This window comes from Calypte anna, chromosome 1 (assembly GCF_003957555.1).
Source record: "Calypte anna isolate BGI_N300 chromosome 1, bCalAnn1_v1.p, whole genome shotgun sequence".
NCBI lineage: Eukaryota > Metazoa > Chordata > Aves > Apodiformes > Trochilidae > Calypte > Calypte anna.
The window spans coordinates 47132325-47159287 of record NC_044244.1 but is presented as its reverse complement, the minus strand read 5'-3'; the positions used below and the strand labels follow the sequence as shown (position 1 = coordinate 47159287).

General features: G+C 41.0%; 2 protein-coding genes across 9 annotated transcripts in view; one reads left to right on the top strand and one right to left on the bottom strand.

Annotated features, from left to right (window-relative positions):
- The window catches only part of PTPRO (protein tyrosine phosphatase receptor type O), a 151219-nt gene extending 135097 nt beyond the window's left edge, over positions 1–16122 (top strand). The window contains 8 exon segments of the mRNA XM_030458097.1: positions 782–872; positions 1341–1417; positions 3767–3901; positions 4869–4991; positions 9058–9212; positions 11597–11732; positions 13939–14059; positions 14718–16122. Of these exon segments, the coding sequence (XP_030313957.1) occupies positions 782–872; positions 1341–1417; positions 3767–3901; positions 4869–4991; positions 9058–9212; positions 11597–11732; positions 13939–14043 (822 nt within the window). The 3' untranslated portion in view covers positions 14044–14059; positions 14718–16122.
- A 5473-nt stretch (positions 16123–21595) lies between these two features.
- Positions 21596–26963, bottom strand: part of EPS8 (epidermal growth factor receptor pathway substrate 8) — a 128958-nt gene continuing 123590 nt past the window's right edge. For all 8 annotated transcript variants that reach the window (XM_030464595.1, XM_030464581.1, XM_030464574.1 and 5 more), the window contains one exon: positions 21596–22858. In XM_030464595.1, coding sequence (XP_030320455.1) covers positions 22745–22858 — 114 coding nt within the window. In that variant the 3' untranslated portion in view covers positions 21596–22744. The remainder of the gene's footprint in view (positions 22859–26963) is intronic.

Below are 26963 nucleotides of genomic sequence, written 5' to 3'. Positions count from 1 at the left end.
AGGGCATGCTGGCAGCCTGAATTGAATTCAGGACTTTAATGTCTTTTATTTATTTAATGCCCTTAATTTAAGGGGAAGCACTGGAACAAAAAGTCACATCAAAAGCCTCTTTTAGAGCAAGGAGTTATCTCTTAGACCAGTTCAGGCATATTCTCTTACTTATCCAGAATTTAAAGTTGGTTTAATAGTATAAAACTAAAAAGCTTCTATCTTAGGGCTATCTCCCAAAGACTTAAATATAGAAAAGGAGTAGGGAGGACTGTCAGAGTGTTCCACCATGCTGTGTAGCTGACACGTTCCCTTCCTGCCAGTCAACAGGTCTCTGGTTGATGTATCTATTAGATGTAGCTGCTGAAGGCAATGACTAGAAAGATCTTCCAAGCTTTCCCCAGCATCAAGATTAGAAGCCACACATGGACTTGAGGATAACCCTTTAAGCGGGCTGGGCAACCACCACAGAAAACCAGGTCAGGCTCCTGGTTTGACACCATTTTGGCTAATTAAGTGGGGATAGAGAGAAGCAGCCTGCAGCCCCAGAGTTGGCTGGCAGCCACGCTTTGACAGCAGCAGTAGGAGGCACCACATCATTCTTCTCTAGCAACACGTTTGGAGCCAAACTCAGAGGCATCAGATACCAAAAGTCAGGATAATCCTGCTGGAAGTTTATAAAGTGATTTATGAACATTTTTCAGTCTGGTACCTGCCACAAGTAATCACCCAAAAAAAATGTTTTTGAGTGTTTGTGAGTTCGACCTTGGTGTTTTTCTTTCTGTTACCCCAGGAGCTAAAATTGATTGGGCTTGACATACCCCACTTTGCTGCTGACCTTCCTATGAATCGTTGTAAAAATCGCTACACAAATATCCTGCCATGTAAGTACAATACATACAGGCTTCTGCTCCCTCGAGAGGGAAATAGGAGTTATAATAAAAGAACTGGAGAATCACGGCAGATTTTCTGACTAATAGAAGCCTGTTCTAAAGCCTGGCCTTAGAGAGAACCAGGCAACAGATGTTTTTGTTAGCTTTGATGAGATGTATCTTTTGGGGGATGTTATTCATGACAGGAGTCTGGAGGTGAGAAACACAAGATCATTTCTGCTACTGAGTAGTGTTACTGTATTCTTATTACATTTCTAATGAAACCTAAGGGAGCCCAAAAGAGTGGCAGTTATGAGCAGTAACAATGGTGCATCCATACTGTGTTTAGCGATGCAAACATATTTTTTTAATGGTTTGGGGTTTTTTTTTTCAGTTTTTGTGGAATAATTTTAATTTTGCCTAGTTGGAGATGAGAGTCATGTCTGAAAGACTAATTTATTTATTTATTTCCTTTCACAGATGATTTCAGTCGTGTCCGCTTAGTTTCAATGAATGAAGAAGAAGGATCTGACTACATTAATGCCAACTACATTCCTGTGAGTACAGAGGTTCTGGATGGTTCAAAGAACAGTGTTCTGTGCAACAGTCAGAGTGTGTCACCTGAAAATAGCACAGTATCTTCAGGGAGCTCAGCCACATTCTCAACAGCTCCTTCAGCTTCCAGTATTTTGTCTGTCAGGAACTGTGCTTTTCACCAGCCACCAAAAAGAAAAAAAAAATATGTGTGTGGGAGAAGATTTTTTGTGTATTCTCATTCAGTATTACTCAGTGAGATGTGAATGTCTGCAAAACCCAGATGGGACTGGTAAAGAAATAGAGAGGAAGTGTTAAGTGGTTCAGTGGCTTTTTAGGAAAGCTAGGAAAAATACAAACTTCTGAGTAAGTTTTCTAGATTTCTGCAGCACGTGGAAGAATTAAGCAAGACACCAAAACTGAGGAAATGCACACAGCCCAGATGGTGCATGGAGAGAACTTCTGCTGTCTTCTTTGTTTCTGTGGCTCCCTATGTTCTTCCCTCTGCCCAGCAGAGAGCATCCATTTCGCAGGGCCTAGCACCCACAGTTTTTAGGAGAATTAAACTATACACAGAGCTGTTGTAAAACATTTTGGCACTGAGGGTGGGCCGAAAACCTCACCAGCTCTTTTCACTCTTGTCTGAGCAAGTCACTGAGGCTTATCCCTGCTGCTGCATCAGGTTTGCCCCTCTGCTCTCCCCTCCTTTCTGTGGCTCAGTGTCAGCTGTGGCAGGCAGAGCAGCCCCCACTGGATCACTCTGTGTGGAGAGGAGGGATGACACCACAGCACCTATTTAGAAAAAGCCCTTTCACCTATGGACCACAGCAGATGAGCATTTCTGCAGCTTTGCCATGAAGACAGAGCCGGGCCTGGCTGAGCTGGAGAGAGCTGAGTCAGGGTTATGGAAAAGGGAGGAGCCCTCAGATGAGTCAGTGAAACCAGTTCTTTGTCACTGTGTCACTGCCCATGAATTTACTGCTGAGCTCCTTGCTTCAGCTTTGTTTCTATATGTCAAAAGTGTGAACCTAAACACTCAAGCCGCAAATCCCTGAGATTGCAGCGAGTCAAAAAACTAAAAATATTTGAACACTAAAAAGCATCGTTTGCAACTCAGGGAATTTATGTGACATGGGATTATGGATAACAGGATTTTGTGTAGTGTTCCTTTTGGGATTGCTCAGTTCTGCTTTTTTGTAGTTTACATCTCTTTAGTTCTACTTACAGCATAAAGCCGACCACAGAAACTGGGACAGACATGTCATCTTAGTGCTTGGCTTTTCTTGACAAGTTCTTCTTCGTTGAGCACTTGGCCTCCAAACACAAATGCTAGTGGTGATCTGTGTCTCTTCGATAATAGAGATTGGACGCTTTGGTCAGACGTAACCCATGCAGACAAACAAACAGCAGATTCCATGTACTGCAAGAGCTCAGGCTAAGCTGACTTCTAGAAAAATCTGGAGGAAGCCATTTATGGAAAGTGCTCCCAAATATTTTTGCAATCCACATGCTGTGGCAGCACAGAAAGTGTCCACTTTACATGGGATCCTGCTGTGTGTTGAATTTATCTTTTGCTCTTATTAGGAATATCAAATAAGCTTCCAAATGATACAGTCTTAGCAAATATGGCTATAGCAGATTCCAAAATGGCCATTCTGGGGATCTTTTATTGCACTCTTTATAATGCTCTTTTTTGGTTTTGTGTTTTGTTTTTTTTTTTTTTGGAGAGGGGAAGTCCTTCCAATTAAAAGCATGTTGATAAAGATAGGAGAAGGAATGTGTCTGAGCTTCAAGAGAACATAGCAATTTTAAACTGCTAAGAGTATTGACTCAGATTGTTCTCTACTATTTTAAGCATAATTCTAATTAGTATTGTACTAATTTAAATTAAACGTGTGCATAATATAATCCTGTTCATCAGTACCTTCACTTACATCAGTGTCTGAAAATCACCACAGGTTCTGCTTGGGATGGGCAGGCTAAGCATCTGTAATTGCTTTTATGTCTATAGCTTAGCACTCTTTTAAATTATGGAACTTGAAAGAAACTGGAACTTTGATTTATGATTCTAATTCTTGGTTGATTTTTTTTTTTTAATTTCTGTTCTGTGGGCAAAGGGTTTGTATAGTAACAGCTTCATCTTCTGTCCTACATTCTAGATTAATTACACAAAAAGGACCACAAAAGACTAGCAAAAATTGTGATCTCAAAATAAATACAAGAAACAAGGAAGTAGTTTCTTTATATTAGAAATTACTTTTTAAAGTACAAAACCAAACTTCAGCAAGTTAAAAAATACGTATGCTAGAGAAAAATAATTGTTCTGAAGCAAAATTTTGTCGGTAAACAGCACCTGTCTCTTTGTTTCTTAGGGTTATAATTCACCCCAGGAATACATAGCAACCCAAGGACCCCTGCCAGAAACTAGGAATGATTTTTGGAAGATGGTACTCCAGCAAAAATCTCAAATTATTGTTATGCTCACTCAATGTAATGAGAAAAGAAGGGTATGTAACAAAATCTTGCACATAGTATAAAAGAAACTACTGTGAAAACATAATTACTTTCTGGTGAGTGAATTTCTTTGCGTTGTTCTCTGATCATGGCAGGCATTTCAGGTTGATTAAGGGACTGGAGCATCTTTCACATGAGGAGAGGCTGAGAGAGCTGGGACTCTTCAGCCTGGAAAAGACAAGTCTCAGGGTATTTTGTCACTGGAGATAAATACCTGATGGGAGGGAATGGAGGCAAGGGACCCCCCAGTTTTACCCAGTGACTGGGCAAGAGGCAACAAGCATAAATTAAAAACACATTAAGATTCATCTGAGAGCAGGAAACATTCTTTACTGTGAGGGTGACTGAGCCACTAGCACAGGTTGCCCTGAGGTTGTGAAGTCTACATCCTTGGAGATATTTAAAAGTTTTCTGAGCTTGGTCCTGAACAGCCTGCCCTAAGTGGCCATACTTGAGCAGGTAGATTGGACAAGGTGACCTCCAGAGTTCCTCTCCAACCTCAACCGTTCAGTGATTCTGCAATTTTAACTTTAAAGAGTAATAAAATTCAAGTATTATGCTTTACATTTTCCTTGAAATTATAATAGAAATACTTGGAATATATGTACACATATATATATATTTAATAAGCATATTCTTATTCCCCATGTTTTGCTCCTTTTTTACCTATTCTATTAGGAAAAGTCATGATCTACAAAGGCACTATGTATTTCCATTTTTTGGATACTAATGCTACCTTTCAGAAAACCAATGCGTTTTTTATGTCCACAGATGCACAAATAAGATTAGCAGGCTGAAAGTCATTGCAGAATATATTACCTCTTAGTGCAGCATCAAGTAAATAGTACTATAGACATTTCTGAAACTGAGATTCAGAATAGTTTTCATTGTGCTTTTTTACATATGCATCTATATATATTTATATAACTACAAATATGTAAGTATTTATTTCCCTTTCAGGTGAAATGTGATCATTACTGGCCTTTTACAGAAGATCCTGTGGCATATGGGGACATCACAGTGGAGATGCTGTCTGAGGAGGAGCACACAGACTGGGTTTATAGGAATTTCCGAATTAGCTATGTAAGTAAAATGTTTTTCATGGCCCTGCTGAAAGAGGGTAATATTGGTCCAGCCTTTTCTTTAACTTTTGTCAATTTCTAGCACCCAGGGGAAAGAGAAAGATTGATAGCTTTATCTTCAACCCACAAAGGCAAATGACTAAATCAAACAACTTTACTCCAAAATTGTCATTTCTGAATTTCTCAGCAAGACTGAAGCAAGAGTAGTATCAGAGTTCTGGACATTTCTGTGTTACCAATAGTGACAACAAATGTGTAAAATTCTTTCCTTTATCTCAGGTATATCTTCTTTCTATAACCAATTTAAAACTTGAAACAACCAACACAAAAATTGAAAATCTTTTTCAGAATGGCAATTCTGAAGTATTCATATATTCCTGTAAAGTATTCAAACTCAAGTTGAGAACATGTGATTTCCAAATCAAAGCTGTTCAGATTTTTCAAGCATTTCTTCCAGCTTTGATTCCTGCATCAGCTTGTTGCCAGAACCAGCTTGTGAAGGAAAGGTTAGGGACTTGGAGGGGACATAAAAAAAGCTGGGCACTTGGATGAGGGTATAGAATGTACCCTCAGCAAGTTTGCTGATGACACTAAGCTGGGAGGAGTGGCTGACACACCAGAAGGCTGTGCTGCCATTCAGAGAGACTTAGACAGGCTGGAGAGTTGGGCAGGGAGAAACATGATGAAATTCAACAAGGGGAAGTGTAGAGTTTTGCATTTGGGGAAGAACAACACGATGGCCCTGTATAGGTTGGGGGCTGACCTGCTGGAGAGCAGTGTAGGTGAAAGAGACCTGGGGGTCCTGGTAGACAAGAAGATGACCATGAGCCAGCAATGTGCCCTTGTGGCCAAGAAGGCCAGTGGCATCCTGGGGTGCATTAGAAAGGGTGTGGTTAGTAGGTCAAGAGAGGTTCTCCTCCCCCTCTATTCTGCATTGGTGAGGCCGCACCTGGAGTATTGTGTCCAGTTCTGGGCCCCTCAGTTCAAGAAGGACAGGGAAGTGCTTGAAAGAGTCCAGCGCAAGCTACTAAGATGATTAAGGGGGTGGAACATCTCCCTTATGAGGAAAGGCTGAGGGAGCTGGGTCTCTTTAGTCTGGAGAAAAGGAGACTGAGGGGTGACCTCATCAATGTCTTCAAATATGTAAGGGGTGAGTGTCAAGGAGATGGAGTTAGGCTCTTCTCAGTGGTGACCAGTGATAGGACAAGGGGTAATGGATGTAAATTGGAGCATAGGAGGTTCAAGTTGAATATCCGGAAAAATTTTTTTACTGTAAGGGTGACAGAGCCCTGGAACAGGCTGCCCAGGGGGGTCATGGAGTCTCCTTCACTGGAGACATTCAAAACCCGTCTGGACACGTTCCTATGTGATGTACTCTAGGTGGCCCTGCTCTGGCAGGGGGGGTTGGACTAGATGATCTTTCGAGGTCCCTTCCAACCCCTATGATTCTATGATTCTATGATTCTATGAACAACAGTCCAGGACCTTAGTCCTACCCAGCCATGCCTGCTGCATTACAAAGTGCCCACAGGGTGCAGACTAGGAGTACAGACACATAAGAGATGATGTCTTGCACAGATGGCATCCATTTAAAATAGTGACAAGACTGCTGTTTGCTGTTTGGGCAGCTACTTTGGGGTCTTTTGCATTGATCTAATTTTTTAAGTCCTTTGCCTAAGGATCTGTTGTTGCCTGTGACTGGAGAGAGGTTATTGAACTAGGGGGATGTAGCCTGGACCTGGATGGCAGAACTAAAGGCATTGCTTGCCATGGGTTTTACTGATGACACTGCCCTCTCCCTTCCTTTAAGTCTCAAAGACAAACCATGATGTGTTGAGGATCTTATTTCACATAAAGCCACTAGAATACTTAGCATCATAAATGTTTTGGGGTTTTTATAACATAGTATTTTTCTAAATATTTTCTTGCTCCTGTAATGACTTTTCTTCCCTTTTGTTTTTTTTTTCTTTGAAACTCAAAGAAGAAAAACTCTCAAGAGTCCAGTATTGATTGCTTGCCAACAGCACTGTTTTTATCTGTGGCAAAATGAGAAAAGGAAAGGGAATGGAGCTGAAAAAAGAAGAAAGCCTGAACTTGAAAAATACAATTCTTGATTTGAAATCCAAATAAATTTGAACCACCAGGAGGGAAAAAATAAAACAAAAGAAAACAAAACTGTGAATCCCAAACTCAGAAACAAGAGTTCATGACTTTTTGGTAATGATGGCTTTTATACCCCATCTGCTTTTTAATCAAGTAGCATGTAAATTCTTTGTTACTTTTTTTGACTGGCTTTACTTTCTTAGGCTGTACTTTTGTGGAAAAAACCCCTAAAAAATTGACAAAAAAACTTCAGTCTGAGTGAGCATGACTGCACTGTTAAAACTTCTGTGAAGATGCATGTGAACATGCCTGTCAGCCTGACCTCAGTGCCTGGCAAGGTTATGGAGCATCATCCTGGGGGCAATCACACAGCACCTACAGGATGGGCAAGGGATTAGACCCAGCCAGCACGGGTTTAGGAAGGGCAGGTCCTGTCTGACCAACTGATCTCCTTTTATGATCAGGTGACCCCCCTGGTGGATGAGGGGAAGGCTGTGGATGTGGTCAACCTGGACTTCAGCAAGGTCTTTGACACCATCTCCCACATCATTTTCCTGAAAAAGCTGTCAGCCCACAGCTTGGACAGGAGCACCCTGTGCTGGGTTAGGAACTGGCTGGAGGGCCGGGCCCAGAGAGTGGTGGTGAATGGGGCTGCATCCAGTTGGCATCCGGTCACTAGTGGTGTCCCCCAGGGATCAGTGTTGGGCCCAGCTCTGTTTAATATCTTTATATATGATTTAAATGAGGAGATTGAGTCCATCATCAGCAAATTTGCAGATGACACTAAGCTGGGGGGAAGTGTGGATCAGCTGGAAGGCAGGAGGGCTCAGCAGAGTGACCTGGACAGACTGGAGAGTTGGGCTGATTCCAATGGGATGAGGTTCAACACGGCCAAGTGCCGGGTCCTGCATTTTGGCCACAACAACCCCATGGGGAGCTCCAGGCTGGGCACAGAGTGGCTGAGAGCAGCCAGGCAGAAAGGTACCTGGGAGTCTGGCTTGCCAGGAAGCTAAAGAGGAGGCAGCAGTGTGCCCAGGTGGCCAAGAAGGAATGTGTGTTAAACACAAAGGTGGACCCAACTGGAAAAGGGCAGTCCATGTGGCTGTATCAGTTTACTGCAGCTGAGAATCTGGATCATGGATGACTTCCCAGTGTTTCCCAGTGCCTGTCTACCCAGTGGTGGGGGCAATGCCTTGGTCACAGGAGCACTGTTCCCTCATTTCTGAGCACATTTGCAGAAAAAGCAAAGTGGGAGAACAATAATTAGGGGACCTGGGAGTCTGGATTGACAGGAAGCTGAACATGAGCCAGCAGTGTGCTCAGGTGGCCAAGAAAGCCAATGGCATCCTGGCCTGGATCAGGAACAGCGTGGCCAGCAGGTCCAGGGAAGGGATTCTGCCCCTGTACTCAGCCCTGGTGAGGCCACACCTCGAGTCCTGTGTCCAGTTCTGGGCCCCTCAGTTCAGGAAGGATATCGAGGTCCTGGAGCGGGTCCAAAGGAGGGCAACTAGGCTGGTGAAGCACAGATCCTGTGAGGAGAGGCTGAGGGAACTGGGGGTGTTCAGTCTGGAGAAGAGGAGGCTCAGAGGAGACCTCATCACTCTCTACAACTCCCTGAAAGGAGGGTGTAGCCAGGTGGGGGTTGGTCCCTTTTCCCAGGGAACTCTCAGCAAGACAAGAGGGCATGGTCTCAAGTTGTGCCAGGGGAGGTTTAGGTTGGATATTAGAAAGAATTTCTTTATGGGGAGGGTGATCAGGCATTGGAATGGGCTGCCCAGGGAAGTAGTGGATTCTCCATGCCTGGAGATACTTAAAAAGAGACTGGATGTGGCACTCAGTGCCATGGTCTGGTAACCGCGGTGGTAGTGGTTCAAGGGTTGGACCTGATGGTCTCTGAGGTCCCTTCCAACCCAGACGATTCTATGATTCTATGATTCATGCTGCTGTTCTGCTTTTCCTGCTAGGCTGATGAGGTGCAAGATGTGATGCATTTTAACTACACTGCCTGGCCAGATCATGGTGTCCCCACAACCAACGCTGCCGAAAGCATCCTGCAGTTTGTACAGATGGTCAGGCAGAATTCAGCAAAGAGTAAAGGCCCCATGGTCATACACTGCAGGTAAATACTTCAAAAAAATGGAGAACTGAAGATGCAACTTATTTAATAGGTTTGAAAACAGTTCAAAGGAAGATTTGGGGTTCTGCTTATCTCTTAGCTGGTTCTCTTTAGTCTAAAGGGTAAAAGATTGGTCCACAGCTTTGACTAAAGCAGACCAGGGATTTCAGCCTTGCATCCATAGATACCAAGACATTTCTTTCCAGAGGAGAGTCATCTCTTTGGATGTTACCACCAAATGGCTTCAGGAGGTGCAGCAGGCAGTCCTTTTTCACACCAGCTCAGAGCCTGCCTCTGTTTTCTCATTTTCACACCTTCATGATACAGATGCTGTTGTCTGGTCAGTAGCCTGCTGCAGCATGCTGCAGATGTATGTCTCTGATCCTTCTCCTCTGGTCATTCAACTTTGAGTGCATTCAGGAGGGGACATGAAGCATGCTAGCCTGTGCTGGTAGTTATACCAGTATCCCATGATAACAGTTACATGAGGGTTTTGGGTTTGTTTGTTTGAGAAATGCTATTTTATATACCTCCAGATTTATTTTCTGTGCATCATCTGGCCTTTTGTTAAGGTGACCAATTACTTGCCTTTCTGGGGGCAGCTACCATGTTACTGGTGATATCATACCAGGTTGGTTCCTGGTGCAATTCTTCCAATTGACTTCAAACCACTTTGTTGCTCCTCATGCAAGAGTTACTGACAACAGATTTATCAGAAACATATACGTCCACAAGTGGCAGTGGACAAATGTGCATATGTTTTGCTGACACACTCCTAATAAAAGGAGTCAAGGACTGTGGAGTTTAACTTCAGCCAACACTACATCATCTACCCCAGGGACAGCAGTGAGGTGCCTGCACAATATGTCTGCACCCTCCCTCCAGAATTGTCTTTCCTGGTGCTGCTGTGATGATCAGCACTGACTCTCTCTTGCCTCCACTTTGCATGCATTTGAAAGCTCCTTCCCAGAAAAGTCTCTTAGAGTGATACCATTGCTTGTTTCCAGATATGGCACTTAGTGTTCTACTGCAATGCAAAACAAAAGCATTTCTGAAAGCAGTAAGTCCTGCTTCCTTCACCTGTAACTTAATGGAGAAATTCATAGGGGACATTGTCCTGGGAAAAGAAAGGTGCTGGAAAGCCAGAGAAAAAGATTTATGTAGTTCTATGAAATGAAATCTCTTACATACCACTTAGTTGTTCTGGGAAGCAATAGTAGCATCAGAGAACTGGGTAACAACTGCTATATTTTCTTCTTAATTAGGATACTTATAAGACCAGAGAGAGATTTTCAGATAGTATACGTAAAGTACACTGTTCATCTTTGACCACATAATTTAAAAGCAGCAATGCTATGAGATCAGTGAGAGGGAAGAAGAAAGAATGCATACTTCAACTACTACAGCAATTGTTCTCAAGGGTTAAAGAATTCATAGAACTGACATTGCATCTTCTCCATGTGTTATTTCTGAATTTATCAATTAATGAAACAGTCAAATAAGTAGATCATAAGTTCTGTTTTATTCTTCCATTAAATATATTGACTTTTTATAAAAAAAAGAAAAAAGAAAACCTGTTTCATGAAAATTATGTTGAACTGGATTGAGATGACTTGTTGCAAGTATTTTCAAGGCTTTTCTGAAAAATAGGACAAGACATTAGAAAAAACTTTTGATAAAACATACACTTAGAGATGGTGCTGAGAATCAATATACAACTCTATAAAACCTCTAAACCACACCCAAAATGAAATCAGACTTAAATGTTAACATGCAAAACCAAAATGCAAAGATTTCTACGCTCAGTAGAATCTCCAAATAAAAGCTGTGTGTCTTTTTTCTCATCATTAAGCTTCCCTTTGTAGGGATGAAGATTTATCAGCTGAGTGGTTGCCTACCATTTCTGTCTCATGTTCCCAAGTCAGAAGTCCTGGTCCATAAACTTGGAGTGGTTTGTCCTTTTGAGGATGAACTGTGGTAGGGAAGTGCCCTTGCCAAGCCAAGAGCTTTTGGGTGCAGAGAACTGCACAGCTGAATCCTGCAGGTTCAGCCCCAGCTGCCTCTTTTGAGGGCGGCTGTGAAAGGGGGAAGAGGAGACAGCTAAATGTGGATAAGGTTGTGCACACAAATTCTGCATGTGAGTGCATGAAGAGGAGTATAGGAGGGTGAAATAACTGTAGAGCCTTCCATTCTGGACATCTGCCTAAGCAATGTATGGAAGGGTAGCACAGGGTTAAATCTGGCAGATTAAGCAGCCCGTCTGACCTTGTGTTAGCTACATCTGCTGATCTCAGCTGCAGAAAATCAGCTTTTTGCTGTGCCTCTCATTTTATTATGTGTCTCCATCAGAAAACCTGATATAAGATGCATGTCTGTGTATGTTGCAGTGCTGGAGTGGGACGGACAGGAACCTTCATAGCCCTGGATCGGCTCTTACAGCACATCCGTGACCACGAGTTCGTGGATATATTGGGCCTGGTGTCTGACATGCGGTCCTACAGGATGTCCATGGTGCAGACAGAGGTAAGATGAGTTCACTTCAGCATTGTGAATGTATCATTGGATCTGTTTCATCTCTCTCTGCAGCCTGTGCTTGTCCAATGATTTTTGTTCCCCCTGAACACTTGACAAAATAGCTGTGAATAGATGCAATTAAGTTTTCATCTTCATTGTAGTACTGTATATTATTAATCTGTTGCATAGGTGGGTCTGACAATGTATGTATAGGCTCACTGCTGTTTTTCAGACAGGATGAGTTATTCTCACCTTCTGTGACATCACCATGTAAAAAGTGCATTAGAAGACATTAACATGAAAGTTTCAAACCATTTTGCAAAGAACTGGGCTTGCTCAGGGAATTAATGGCTCAGTATCAGACAGCCATTCACACTTATTCAAGAGTCTATCATCTGGCCAAGCATAGAAACTCAGTTTAACACAAATAACAAGCAAAACAGAAAAAGAACTGAATCTGCCAGACACCTTCCTTGCCCCTCTCCCTTCCCAGATACCTACTGGATGTCTATTTCTTCTATCTTTTAGGGCAAATGTCAGGAGAATAGTTGTACTGTCAGAATGTATAATGGAAAAAAAAAAAAAAATCACAAACTCATTTTTCCAAAGTAGAAGTTTTGATGCATCTGAAACCTTCCCGGCTCCTCTACTAATGAGGGAAAGATTTCACGTCTGTTGTATTCATTACTGGTCAGATACAGTATATGAGCTGGCAAACTCCATATAGCCAGAAATGCCACCATCATTTAGAGTCTGTGTCTGGCAGATAATCTATTGCCAAGGATTGTTCAACCCAAAGAAAAGCAAAGGTTTAGCAGGGAGAGGAGAGGAGATGGAAAACTTGCAGTGACAAGAAGTAGCATCTAGAAATGAAAGAGTTCTTTATTCTCAGACCATTCTGGATCATTCCTATCAAGCTACCACTTTTCATCACAATTCAGTAAATTAATCTAAAGGCATCTCCTTGCAAAACATGAGAGAAACAAATCCTGATGGTTTATTTCCACCAGCGTTACCACTCCAGAGGTGATGTAATTTTTTAATCTATTTTTTTCTGTGTGCAAAATCCTTTCCTGCCTGGGACTTATGTTGAGCTGGGCTTTGACAGTCGCTGAGCTCCTGTGGCTCCAGGCAGTGACCAAGCCTGGCCACAGAGGTCACTTGCTGGCACTGATGCTCAGGTGCTGAGGCCACTGAGTAAGGCTTTCTTTGCAAAACCTGAAACCAGGCACAGCTCACCTGAGTTCATGTTGCCTTGTACACTGGAAATTTGTCTAGAAGAATTGTCTTGCTGAGCAATTAAAAAAACTAAACAAATGGCACAATCACAAATAGGGGGTTAGCTTGAAGAACACCCTGCACTGAAACCAGTCAATTCAAACTGGTGGGTGTGAGGAAGTGCAGACTTCAAGCTCATATTGATATCTTCTGACATCAACAGACTACTGGAGACATGGACTGAAATCCAGACTAGGGCTTTGGAGCATGAAATTCTGCCTTGGGAGAGTTGTTTTTACTTGAGATGTGCTTGATCCTTGTGCATAGTGCACTTACAGATTAGTGTAAGGTTCATTGGGGTTTGCCTTCTTTCTTTTTTGATGAAGCATAGTTGATGATGTTCAAATTTTCAGTTGAATTACAGTGGTCATCTGTATGATTATTATGCTTAGAAAAGCCAGTCCATAACCAAACCCAATGATAACCACAGTCTTGTTGCACAAAACCTGTACACAAATTTAATAGAATATTTGACTGACCCGACTTGCTTACAGTGATATTTGCAGATGGACTGGTAACTCCCCAAATAATTAACTACTCCATGAACAAAATCAAGTTTTGTCTTTTCATTGTCAAGCTGAAGAAGCAGTCAAGCAGTAAGGAACATGAAACTCATTAAAATACTTCAGTTGCATGTGTGGCTTGCATGCAATTTGTTACACATCAAGCACTCAAAAATAATAAATTTTGAGGCAATATAAAGTAGACCCACCTCAGGTAAGATCCAAATGAAATGTTCTCTTCTGTTCTGTTCTGTTCTGTTCTGTTCACATTCTATCATCTTTCAGATTATCAATGATTGATTATGATGCATAGGCTGAGGAAGGAGAGATGAAGATGTGTAGGCTACTACTGTGAACCCTTTCACTGTTCAGGTTTTATCATTCCCTCCAAGGCACAAAAAAAAAATACCCATTCATTTGGTCTTTTCTTCCAGGAACAATACATTTTTATTCACCAGTGTGTGCAACTGATGTGGCAAAAGAAGAAGCAGCAGTTCTGTATCAGTGATGTCATATATGAGAACGTCAGCAAGTCCTAGTTCAGAGTCATAGGTGGTAAGTCAGACACACGTGCCATGCCACAGTCTCGTGTCCTGGCTTCTTGGTGTCATGTGTGTTTGCTCCAGGAGCGTTTCTGGGGGGCTGGGGTTTTCTGGGCTTCATCTCCTTGAGTTGATGTTCATATGGAGAGTGAACCCTCTTACTTCAAGTTCATTTAAGTCACATACTGTCCCTGGCCAGTGGTTTGCTGGTGAGGATAAGCTGGGAGGATGTACATTGCTGCTGTTCAAGCTGATGTACTTTAGTGGCAGTAATAACCCAGCCATAACCTGAGTATTTGCTTTTGGGTGAAGCAGGAAGCTGCAGACTTTTTCAATACAAAGTGGCTTCTCAAATGGCTGGTGGAGAGCTGGGCTGTGGGTACTGGCACCAGCCATCCCTGCTGGGTGTCTGTGGTGTGGTGCTGCCCAAGCAGCCTTAGTAACCTCTGTATAAATAAATTCCCTCCCCATAAAATGAACCTCGATTTACCTCCCTTTTTTTCCTAATGTCCTGGTAGTTCACTGTCTAATCTGTTTCCCAGAGGTGAGCTGTTTGTATAATTGAGCTGCAGCGCCAGCCTCTATGGAGGCCTGGTAAAAAATAAATGCCAAAAACTGTACTTATGCCCTTTTTTTTTTATTTCTAAAGCATTCTGTTTGTTTGGTTCCAGGTGAGACCATGAAGCACACCCATCTTCCCTTGCTTCTGATTTTTTTTTTCTTTTGATGGTTGGAACAGCCAGTTGTTTTGCCAGGAGAGACAGCTGCTCTGCAGCAAATAGACAATAAAAGAAACTTTTAAATTTCTGAAGCACTGGGGAGACAAAGCCTTAAGGAGCCTGCAGTGTCTTTTGAACTGTTTAATTTCTGGACATTTTTTTAAAATACTGGACCAAAATTCAACTAAACACCATGAAGGAAAAGACACTATATGTGCATAAAAACAGATTGCTCCAGAGTGTTGGGTTTTTTGCTGGGTGCTCTTGGTTAATTTTTTTAAAAATTAATTTCTGTTCTGTGCAGGTTGGTCTTAAGGTTAAAGTAAGTGCAATATTTTTTTTATTGGTTGACTGAAGAGCTTTCTTCATGTGTCACTGGTCTGTGCTAACGTCTATAGGAGAGCAGGCATTGTTAGTATCTAATAATACCTCATTAGTGAATAGCGAGGCATGAACTTACATGAAGAAATCTGGAGATTGTGAAAAGGGGGAGGGAGGGTGGGTAAATGGATTTGACTGTTTCCTACAGCACTGTTGTATGTGGGTTCTGGGGAGGGGGGGGATGGGGAGCACGAGATCCAAGGAATGGACTGACAAGCAGAAATCCAAACCCTGAAGCCTGATGCTGAAGCAGGCAGCCGACACTGAGAAATGAGGTGGTTTTGGTTCTTGACTGTGCTACTACTAATTAAGCAGAGGGATTGCTCTTTCTACCAACCTTTTCAGTGACATCGCTGATCAAGTTTTTGTTTCAGATAAATCTAATCAAAGTGCAGCTGAGTTTTCAAGCTGGAATATCTTACTCTCCATTACTACAGCATTTAACTGTCTGAGCAGTCTATGGTGCCTATACCCCTCATTTGTTTATTATTTTTAATTAGTATTAACCCTGTATAAAAATGTGAAGGAGGAGGGTGGGGGGTGGGGAAGAAAGAAAAAAAAATGTGCTTTAACAGATGTAACTACTTTTCTGAGCCAGGAATTCACGATGTTACAAAATCAAGGTTTTGGCATGTGAAGGGCTGGTTATCACTTTATTGATACAAGGCTGCCAAAGCGTCGGTATGGATTCCTGCAGGGACTTCGGGGTCAGGACCTGGGAGGGGGCTCTTTTCTTTTTTGTTGTCAGTTTCAGTTCTGGTCAGAATAATTAGCTTATATATATATATTAATATTTTTTTTTGTCTTTGTACAATTCCGGTACATCATTGTGTATTGTGACATGGATGCTGTCAGGATGGATGTTGATGGCATTTTTTGTAACCTGTTGCTTTGTGTCACCTCTTTGGAAGTAGCAGCAATGGTACTCAATGTAAACAAAACAAACTTGAACTGAAAGTAAACACACTGGATTGCTTACCTGTGAAGAAGTCACTATCAGCAAAACAGCAAACACACCAGCATGTGCTTTTTATTCACACCACTGCCTGCCATTGCCTGTCAGGGTATCTGGGTGTAGTTCAGTAGCTAAGCTGCTGCCAGGAGCCTGTTAACCTCCCTCAGATGATACTTGTGTTTTTCTCTTCCAGAGTTACCCCACTAGCTGGAAAACAGGTATATATTCCTTTAGCAGCTGTTTCAAGACAGGAGGGCATGGTCTCAAGTTGTGCCAGGGGAGGTTTAGGTTGGATATTAGAAAGAATTTCTTTACAGAGAGGGTGATCAAACACTGGAATGGGCTGCCCAGGGAAGTAGTGGATTCTCCATGCCTGGAGATACTTAAAAAGAGACTGGATGTGGCACTCAGTGCCATGGTCTGGTAACCGTGGTGGTAGTGGATCAAGGGTTGGACTTGATGATCTCAGAGGCCCCTTCCAACCCAGCTGATTCTATGATTCTATGATTCTATGATTCGTCACTGTATTGGTTACACTGGAGAATTTCCCTCAAACTATCCCATCGATATTATACAAAATGCATATACTTAGCAAATAAAACAGGTCTTAGTGAAGGGTACTGAAGAAATAGGACTCTACCTCTAATTGTTAAATGAGTATATGAGTTGCCCCCCTCCTTTTTATTTCCATGCGTCTAATACTGTTTCCACTGAGCCCAGTGCTAAAGCAGAGATGCTGTGTCTCCAAAGATGCTGAGAGATGGATGCAAAAGGGCAGAGAGCTCTGTCTTCAGGGAGCAGATTGCTAACAAGAAACTCTTTGGTAGTACATGTCACTCCCTTGTTTCACCAATGAGTCTCAGCTGGAGGACTTGTCATTTCAGAAGGAACAGCAAAGATTTGTCTGGCCTAACAGGAGACAGAATTCTGAATGAGCCATTCAGACCTTGCCTTTGTGTTTGGCTTTTTAAATATGTATTTATATATATTATATATATATATAGATATATTTTAGGGTTTCATTATATGTTTACTCAGCAAATATGGTCACATCTTTCTAGAGAACTAGAGGGGGTGGGGAGGATGGGAACCCTCACAACTGTTCTCACTTTCTCACCTACTGCCGCCTCCCTCCTGCTGACCATTGCCCATCAAGGTTACCTTTACTCTGTGTCACAAACCAGGGTAAGTGGGTTGGTTGCTTTAAAACCATTCATGTGCATACAAAAATACCACAGTGTGAGCTGGCTGTAAGGGACTTGGCTGAACATGACAAAGTACAAGACTGCTGCAAAGGTGCCAAAAATCATATACTAGCTGAATTTACGTGACAGTTTTTGAATGCATGTAAAAAAATTACTCTATTTGCACAGTAACAGGTGTATGATATTCCTATAGTAGGTATTTAATCCCAAAATCAATTACAATGAAAACTCCTTCAGAAAAATCTTTTCCTACCCCAAATAGTATGCAAAACAACATAACTGGGTATGTTGGGATGGCAGTGGAAACCACCTTGCCCAGAGTTCAAGACATAAATAAAGTAAAGTAATAAAAGGGTATGGAAGACACTGGTTCAGAAGACACAAGCAGAGCTTTTAACCTAACCAACATGTCATATTTTTGGTTTTACATCATCACGCTCCTTGAAGGCAAGTCCAAACAAACAATGTTTTGGATTCATGGTGCATATTGATATGGTTTTCAGCGTTTGTCAAAATGCAGCTCTCAAGTCACTGAAGCTGTAAAGCTGTCTGTTGCTTCAGGTTATGTAGTATTCTTTTTTAATTCTGGGTTTCATGCCTATAGCTCTGCTGACACCATAGATGCTGTTGATCTGCTGCTCTTACAGCATCTACTGACCCAGATGCATGTAAAAGCAGCTCTACGCAGTGGGTGACCATTAGTCAAAACCAGGGCAGGTTTTCTTCTTGTTTCCTCATGTTGCGCATATTGCCTATGGACATGTTTTAAAAGAGCCAAGGCCATCTGTGAAGCTGCTGTTTCACTTAGCATGCCCTGTGCAGTGAACCCTAACATACTTGGAGCTTCAGAATCCAAGGAAGGAATCAAATGTTTCCTTCCACCCTCACACAAGGCTTAAGAACAGGTTGAGAAGCCTTACTTGTGCTTTACTTCACTTTACATGTTTTGTTGTTTTGTTTGGTTTTGTGTGGGGTTTTTTGTTTGGTTGTTTTTTTTCCCCTGCACTAAAGAAAAGTTGCACCTTGTGCAACATTCAACATCGTAATATTCTGCACCAAAAATGGCACTCCCCTCCCTCCTCATTCAGTTCCTTAACTATAGAGTCACACCACTTACACTCCCACTTACAACTTTTTTAAGGGTTTTGTGCAAAACTGGTATCATTCAGGTAAGCAACAGCTGTTTTCAGCTTTGCTGTGACCAGCAGCAGTAGTGGCAAAGCAGCATCTGGGAAGTCTTCCACATTTTCTTTTATCTCCTTCTCTTAACCAACGAATATTATCAAGAAGTAGAGGCATAGACCAAGATCCAGATTCTGGTTTTGGTCTGGATGCTGAGGAAGTAGTAAAAGGCCAAAGTTGCAACCTATGCACATAACCTGAGAAACTGCAAATACTGAAGAGCCAAAGGCAGTGCCATAGGCACTTACTAGCTGAGACTTAACATAGCAGCAGTAAAAGTTCATTATGTTTGTGGAATACTTAAACATAGAACCCAGTCTATGCTTACAAATTTCCTCCTGTTTACACTTCCATACATAACCCTGTTGTGTGTATGTCGAAGTGGGAGGGCTGAGCAAATAAATAGCCCCTCAAATACTCAAGACTCAATCCTTAGCTAGTGCTGCTTGTTTCATGTTTTAGACACTACACAGGCTTCACAACTGAGGAAAAACATCACAGAAAACAATCAGTTCCTATGAAATGGTAGCTTGGCTAGAAATATGGGTCCTATTCATCATGTTGCCCTTATGCATGAGATGCAGCCTCTATGGAGATACATGTAGAGATCCCTTCTTGAGCAAGGGTCTGGTATTCAAGCTATACCTTGCTTCTTCATATGTCCTAAAAGCATAAAAACTTAAAATTCCTTTACTTTTCACAATAAAAATTAATTAAAAAAATAAATCTGCTAATTACAGATTTCTGAATTAGAAACACTTAATCTACATCATAGTCATGGGCTTCTTTTTGTTCCCATTAGTTAAATTAGCAAAGTATGGATGTTACTGTCCAGCAAATCAGTTTCAGGGACACTTTCAGAGTTTCATTAACACAAATGAAAGACACTTGAAGTCACTAGGAGCTCTGCACATTTCAGAGTACTGTCATCATTTTGGTTATCTACTTCATAAACCAATCATTTCTGCACACAACCAGCAACTTGGGAGCCTGCCCTTTTTTCCAACCCCCCTCCAAAACCATCAACTTTATACAACACAGTGCTTTAAAGCAATAGAAATATGCATTTAAAAAAAAAAAAAAAATCTCACAGATCAGTTTGTCTGAGCAAAGCACTGTTCAACACCTGAATAGCTGGATGGTAAGTAAACTCTTCCATGCATCAACACTGTTTAGAAATGTTCCTTACAAATTAAATGTGAGGTTTCACGGTGGTTTTCTCTCCCTGTGGTGTCCCAAAGGAACAAGCAGACAAGGAGTGGGAAGAATTTCCTTGATGATGCTTTCGTGCTCAGACAGCATAAAACTGCTGAGTGGAAGTACACTGCTAAAACGCTCTCTCCACCCAGTTAAAAGGCAGGCTTGGTGGCAACAAAATAGTATAGCGATTCCTATGTTATTAAACACAACTCTGTTTTCCATAATCAGATGCATTTTTTTACATATATTAAAAAATACAACAACAACAAACAAACCAGTTTGTTTCCTTTTCAAAGACACTTCTCAAGTATCACATCTTTCTCAAATATGTGTAAAAAATCCTAGAGAAAATAATTTGAGTGAAACACAATATTTTTACACTGTTTTCATTCAAGATGATGAAAAGTTTGATGAAAACATATTTTCTTTTGAGGAGCCCCAAATGAGATCTTTCTATTTCTTGTAACTGCTATCAGGCTGAAGCTCCCAGCAATGCATTAAACAATCAAAGAAATCCCAGTGAAAAGGTAAATGTATGCTTCAATGCCATTCAGATTTTATGGAGTGCAACAAAGAAATCGTAAACTCTGGTTCAGCAAAGATAAGAGATAAAATACAACCTAGGTTGTATTGGGTTGTTAAGTCACTAGTACTTAATTTTAAAACTGTGGAAAAACGCAGAAGCCAACCAAGCCCCCAAGTCCCGGATTATTCTCCTTAAGAATATGGAAAGGGCTTCCCTTTTTTCCTTCTAAGTGTCTTCAAAGATGCCACTGAACACACTTACCACATTCAAAATTGCCTGATTCTTTCTATACAATTTGACAGCGAAAAAAAAGAAAAAGAAAAACAAAACAGTTGTGAAGTCACCTCTTTTCTCTCAGCGTGGAAAACTGGGTCCTTCCTCCAAAATCTTCACATGCCAAACTCCACAAAGTCTGAAGAGTCTCAAAGCTGATGCTTCCTTCCAGCCAAAACCAGCCATAACCAAACCATATGCCTATTGGCTTTATATTTTGGCAAATAACAAGGGAATAGAGGTGCAGACAAGCACCAAAGTGCCTTTTATAGCACTAGATATGCTTTCTATGAGAAAAGACAGTTACTCTCATACTAAAATACGAGTTTCAAAGACCTTTTTAAAAGTTTCATACTCCTGTCCTTACAAGTAGAAGCTTCTATGTCATTACATAGACTCATCTATGCAAGAGTAGCTTCAGATCTTCCTTGATTTCCTTCATCATTCAGTATCCAGTTCAGTGCACCCTGCTGTAAAGAGAACACTCTTCAGACTAGATACAGAGGCTTCCCAGAGAGGGTGGGGAAGAGGAAATTTTAAATGTGAATCAGAGAATACATCAAGCCTTTAGAGGTCTGAGCCTGACCTTTAATGATGGGACAGGCAATGAGACAATTTGCCCTTCTAAAGCTATGCATGTAAGTTGAATGGATGCAGTCATCATGCAGGTGTGCTGGTTCAACTATTTCCTATTGGAGAAAGTGATCAAGAATCATCATTTCTTTCAGTGGGTAAGACAAGAGTCCATTTCTTAGTGATTACCATGGCAGCTGGAGTCTTCAGTTTGGAATCTGTCACTTCTTGACCCATTTCCTAACACGACTACATTTAAACAACAGGTGTAGAACCTATATACCTTTTACAGGCACAAAGAATATATATCAAAAGTAAAAATAGAGACACAGAACCAACACGCAGTAGTAGTATTTATAGGGACATTTACAATAAATGGCACTAAACACCTTTATTAAGATTTTAATTTTTCTTTTATGAAAAATGAATAGGATTCTTCTTTTCTCTTGTACACAGAGGAAGAGCAAACTCATGGCAAAAATCAAGAACGCTTTCGTATTTCATACCATCTTTGCAGACACAAAGATACGACTACTTAACAGACAAGAAATACTGTTTATTGCAGACTTCAAGCTGATTCATGTGACAAAGGCACTATGAAGCTTAAACTAGATGATTAAATTTGTCTAAATTTAAGTGATATTATATATTATATATAATACATATATTATATATAAAATCACACAACCATGTGAAATGACAGAATATTTTGTGACAAAAATCATTGCATCTTCAAAAATAATATTTGCTGGAAGAGATGTTTCTTTCTCTCCTTCATTTGCCTCCAGAAATCCACTTTTCCAAAAGCTTACATTTATAAAGGAGCAACAGCTTTTTACATAAGGAAGAACCACTATCTGGGATCAACATAGAAGAGTCTAGATTATACACTGTTCTTCTGACAGGTTAAGTTACAAACCAAAAAATGCAAGTATATTAAAAAAAAACAAACCTGTACTGTAAATTGTTTCATGGCTAACTACAGATCTGATCATCTCTTTGAACTGAGTTGTGTTGCTATTCTCTAGATACTCTTTCTTGTGCAATATTATAGTTCGTCACGAGTGAAGTACTGATAAAATCAATGTACAGAGGATTATTTTGCTATAAACAGCATCATTAGTAATAAAACATCTTGAGAGTGATGCAAGAAAGATTCAGTCTATGCTGGGCTGCTGTTCATTCTCTGAACATTTCCTCTCTGACTGCTGGCATCAACAACTTAAGTAAACATCCTGCGGCTGAATGCATGACAAGAAAGATTGAGCCAAAAAATACATAACTGCACACTACAGCAAGAGATGGGATTCAGAATCTTATTATTACTGAAGGGTTCAAATGCTTTTTTATTGCTGGTTCAGCTTCCCTCAGATGAATCACAAAGAAAAGATGTGTTCCAGCTTATTTTTTGTGTTAATTCCATAAAGTCAAGACCCATCTTTGGGTGTAAGTGAATCATGTGCCAATATTTTTACCTGTTAGGAACCTCCATTGAATTTCTCATCTGTTCATCTTTAATGATGAGAAGCCAACAGCATTGGCTGCTTCGGTGGAGACTACAGTAAATTTCCTTTATGCTGGCTAGTTACATTTACAATAAAGTAAGACGTTCCCCTTCACTGCTTTCTAAAGCAAAGCTGGATGATATAATGCTATGGACAAAGGAATGAAAGAAAAAACACATTTAGTGGCTGCTTCCTTCATCAAAGGACTCCACGCCTGAATCTGTGGCAGCTGCACTGATTTTTTCTTGTCGTCTTCTCATAATTTCTTGCAGTTCTGAACTACCGCTGCTAGCCTATAAACAAATAAAAACAAAGAGTTTACTTGTGGTTTTGGTATGCCATGAAGTCCCTCTGCCAGCATTTTATTAAGGTTGATGTTACAAATTAACATCTTGGAGCTCCAGAACTAATGATGTGCTAAGAATCTGGTTAAATCACATTTGGAACAGGAAAGTAATTACACTGTTCTTAAATATGGATCAGAAAAGAAGCTGCAGACTATTAAAAGTGTCAGCTTCACTTTCAGTGCTGCTGAACATCTTTAATTCTCATGCAAGCCTCTGGAAGTGTTGGATAATTATGAGGTGAAATATGGCCTCAATAAAAGCAAGGTTAAAGCTCAGAAGGTTTGGTAGGATTCACCCCTGGAGTAATTAAAAATCAGGGAAACCATATTTAGAAATAAAAACTCAGAAACTCTTCATGGTTTTAGGTTTATGTAAACAGAAATTCCATATATGCACATGGGTTTACACAGCCAAGGCCTAAGTAGAGATTCTTTCTTAAGACCCCATATAACACGATACACCATCATGCATTTGTTGTTCAGAGACACAGGTTTCAAGCTCAGAGCACAGTAATAAGTACTGAATCACATTACTATGACAGGCTGACACTCCTGAGGGACAGGAAGCCATCCAGAGGGACCTGGACAAGCTTGAGCAGTGGGCCTGTGAGAATTTCATGCAGTTCAACAGGGCCAAGTGCAAGGTCCTCCCCCTGAGTCAGGGCAATCTCTGGCATCCCACAAGCACACATTCAGGTTGGGAGACCTGCAGAAAAGGATTTGGGGGGTGCTGGTAGCTGAAAAGCTGGACATGAGCTGGCAACGTGTGCTCACAGCCCAGAAGGCCAACTGTATCTTGGGCTGCATCAAAAGAAGCAATGGTCGAGGGAGGTGATTCTGCCCCCACTCCCCCAGTTCTGGGGACCCCAACACAGGAAGGACAGGGACCTCTTGCAGCAAGTCCAGAGGAAAGCCACAAAGATGACAAGAGGGCTGGAGCACCTCTCCTGTGAAGACAGGCTGAGAGAATTGGGGTTGTTCAACCTGGATAAGAGAAGGCTGAGGACAGACTTTATAGTAGCCTTCCAGTACTAGAAAGGGGAATATATGGAAGATGGGGACAATCATCTAGCAAGACCTGCAGTGAGAGGGCAAGGGGGAATGGTTTCAAACTGAAAGAGGATAGTTTTAGACTAGATATTGGGAGGAAATTTTCTACAATGACGGTGGTGAAACACTGGCACAGTTGCCCAGAGAAGTTATAGAAGCACTTGGGGTCAGGTTGGATGGGGCTCTGAGCAACCTCACCAAGTTGAAGATGTCCTTGCTAACTGAAGAGGGACTAAATGACCTTTAAAGACCCTTTTCATACCAATTCATTCTAAGAAAAGGCTTTATTTCACCTTTTAGAGTGAAAAACACGTAAATGAAGGTATTAGGAAGGACAGGGCACATGTCCAGTAGAGCAGAACTTTCCAACGTGTGCATGACTTCGAATAAAATTAGAGGATTATAAAGCAAGGGTCATATCCTCTACTGTGTTATTTGGCTATGACATGACCTTCCAAGGTTCAAAAGTAGCTTCCAAAATAGCCTCTGAATAAGGGAACAGAAGCTGGTATTGAAATTTCTAAAACAAACTTCAGGACTGATAGGGGGAAATGCTTCAATTGATTTTGAATTCCGAAAATGTATCCCATTACATAAAATTTAATTTAGATTTATCCCATTATATCCATTGCAATGCCTTATCTGATGCTATTACCTGGCAGACCAGGTTAAGTGTCTACCAGGAGGGAGGCTCAGATGCTTCTCCTACATAAATGGTCATTGCTCTCTTCTCCCAGAGTGGAAAGGCAAAAAAGGGGCTTATAATTGATTCTCTGAAGGTGAGAGAGCAGTTTTGTTTGTCTTAATTAATCCTGTCCCTGCCTACTTGCTTTCAAATACAAAGCAAGTGCAGCAGTCACCCATTACTGAAGTCAGGTGTAAAAAACATCAGCAGATACCCAAGAACGTAGTTTTAGAGGTCATGTAGAAATATTTTTCTGAAAATGACTGAGCAGCCGAGGCTGAAATAGTTTATGTTGCTGATAGCATCAGTAACAACATGACTGATGACCTTGAACTGCTGCTCATCGAAACCAACTGCAATAAATCGTGTGGCCCAGCACAACAGGCACATCCTACTCTGAGGTAGGGTACAATGTAGTTAAGTAGCCTAGGGCTGTTCTTAGGAATACAATTTTCAGAATAGACTCCTAAACCTTGGCCTTAGTGATTTACCCAGCCTAGTCTCTAACCAGATCATAAGCTCCATCATTCAGTCCCACTTCTTTGCCTGGGTCATTTCTTTCACCAAGGTGTGAAAGAGAATAAGCTGTTCTTTCAGGCAACCTGATACACAGATAGAAACCATTTTAATTTCTAAAGCAATTTATACCTGTGCTTCCCATTGAATCAGTAGAAATACAATGAGAATGTGGACCTGAAATGTTCCCTTCTGGAGACGACAAAGGTGATGTTCAGGATGTTATTTCTCTGATCTTATTTTGTGTAGAGCTTTTCAACACAAGAGCTTAAAATCCACATCTACAGTTAAGACAGTGGACACATAAAGCCTCATAATCATGGAGACTAATAATATTTTCACTTGGCAGTGGAAAAGTAATCCAGACATACAACCAGCCAAGTTCTTGTAATGCACTGCACTTGACAAACAAGGTGAACTTAAACTCTCTGGAGCAGCCCCATGAAACAGCTCCTCAGAGGGACTGATCTGTACAAAAAGTGTGGTGCATCCTGCATCCTGCCTCCTTCTGAAACACTGCTGTTTGACATTACCATTTCCTCTGGCAAAAAGTTGCCTGGACCTGTCTATGGCCAGGTCTCTGGCCATACAGAGAGCCATATAGGTCATATGGCCATACAGGAATACACAGGACTATCTTTCTGCTTTTGCTTGTCCAGGCCCAGGTTAAACACCTAAGAGCTTCCCCACAGCTGCAGTCTGTTACTTGGTCACATTTATCCAAGGGTCATAAAACTCCATTAAGATTTTTCCTTCCTTGGATGTTCTGAACTCTGGTGTGATTCAGGGTTGAATAAAGTTACCATGAAAATAAAGTAAAATAACTGAAAGTGTGGTATCTATTAATTTTTTTTCCTCATAAAACTACTAAATTCCAACAATTGGATTTCCAGTTATAAAATAATTGAATAACCCAGCCAGAAGTAGAAGAACACTAAAGAAAAGAAAACTGTACCAGCATAAAGGTGATTATACTGTTATCAGTATTAGGGAATGCAGCCCCCAAATCTGAGAGGCAGGGCTTTTACTGGCCTGCAGAAATGGTATGAATCCAGAAACACTTGTGGAAGATCCTGAGTAGAATTAATAAATCCAGACAAAGAATGGAGTTCTGTGATGCTGGTGTGTGTATGTTTGTTCTGGCTCTGGCTGTTATTCCTCTTTGTACTTACCATCCAGGTCATTTACAGCAATATGACACCACAAGCACTATATAAAGGACGGTGTAATGAAATTACATGAAAATTTTCACTTATAATTCATGTAGGGCAATTATAGTGATCAAACCCATAACCCAATTATTGCTCATTAAAAACATTCAATTGTAAAATAGGCCTGAAACTTGTACACATTTGTGAGAACCTAAATGCTTCTTTTATTAGAAATGCTTCCAGTGCAAGCAGTAAGAAAATAGATTTGTTTGGAACATGCATAACTCATCTTCAATAGGTCACATGTAGATATTTTGGCTGTAAATTTAATTAGTATAGTTTCTCTTAATCAAGGACAGCCTTGAATATTATAGAGGTAGGAAGGACAAAATTCCTTGTACTTTTGGTAATGAGGATTTCATTTCCAGCCAAAGCAATCAGGAATTGCATAAATTATGACATTTAGCAGTTAAAACTCAAATAACAAGGGCAGAAATAAATATTTCAATTACATTTTCACTAATAAAATCCAATGACCTATTTAAACTCTCAATACTTGTTTATTCACACTTGTAGAGCATTTATTAGACAAGTTTTGATCACTCAATTTCCTGCAAAGCAAGACCTAACTGAGGCAAGCAGAAGAACAG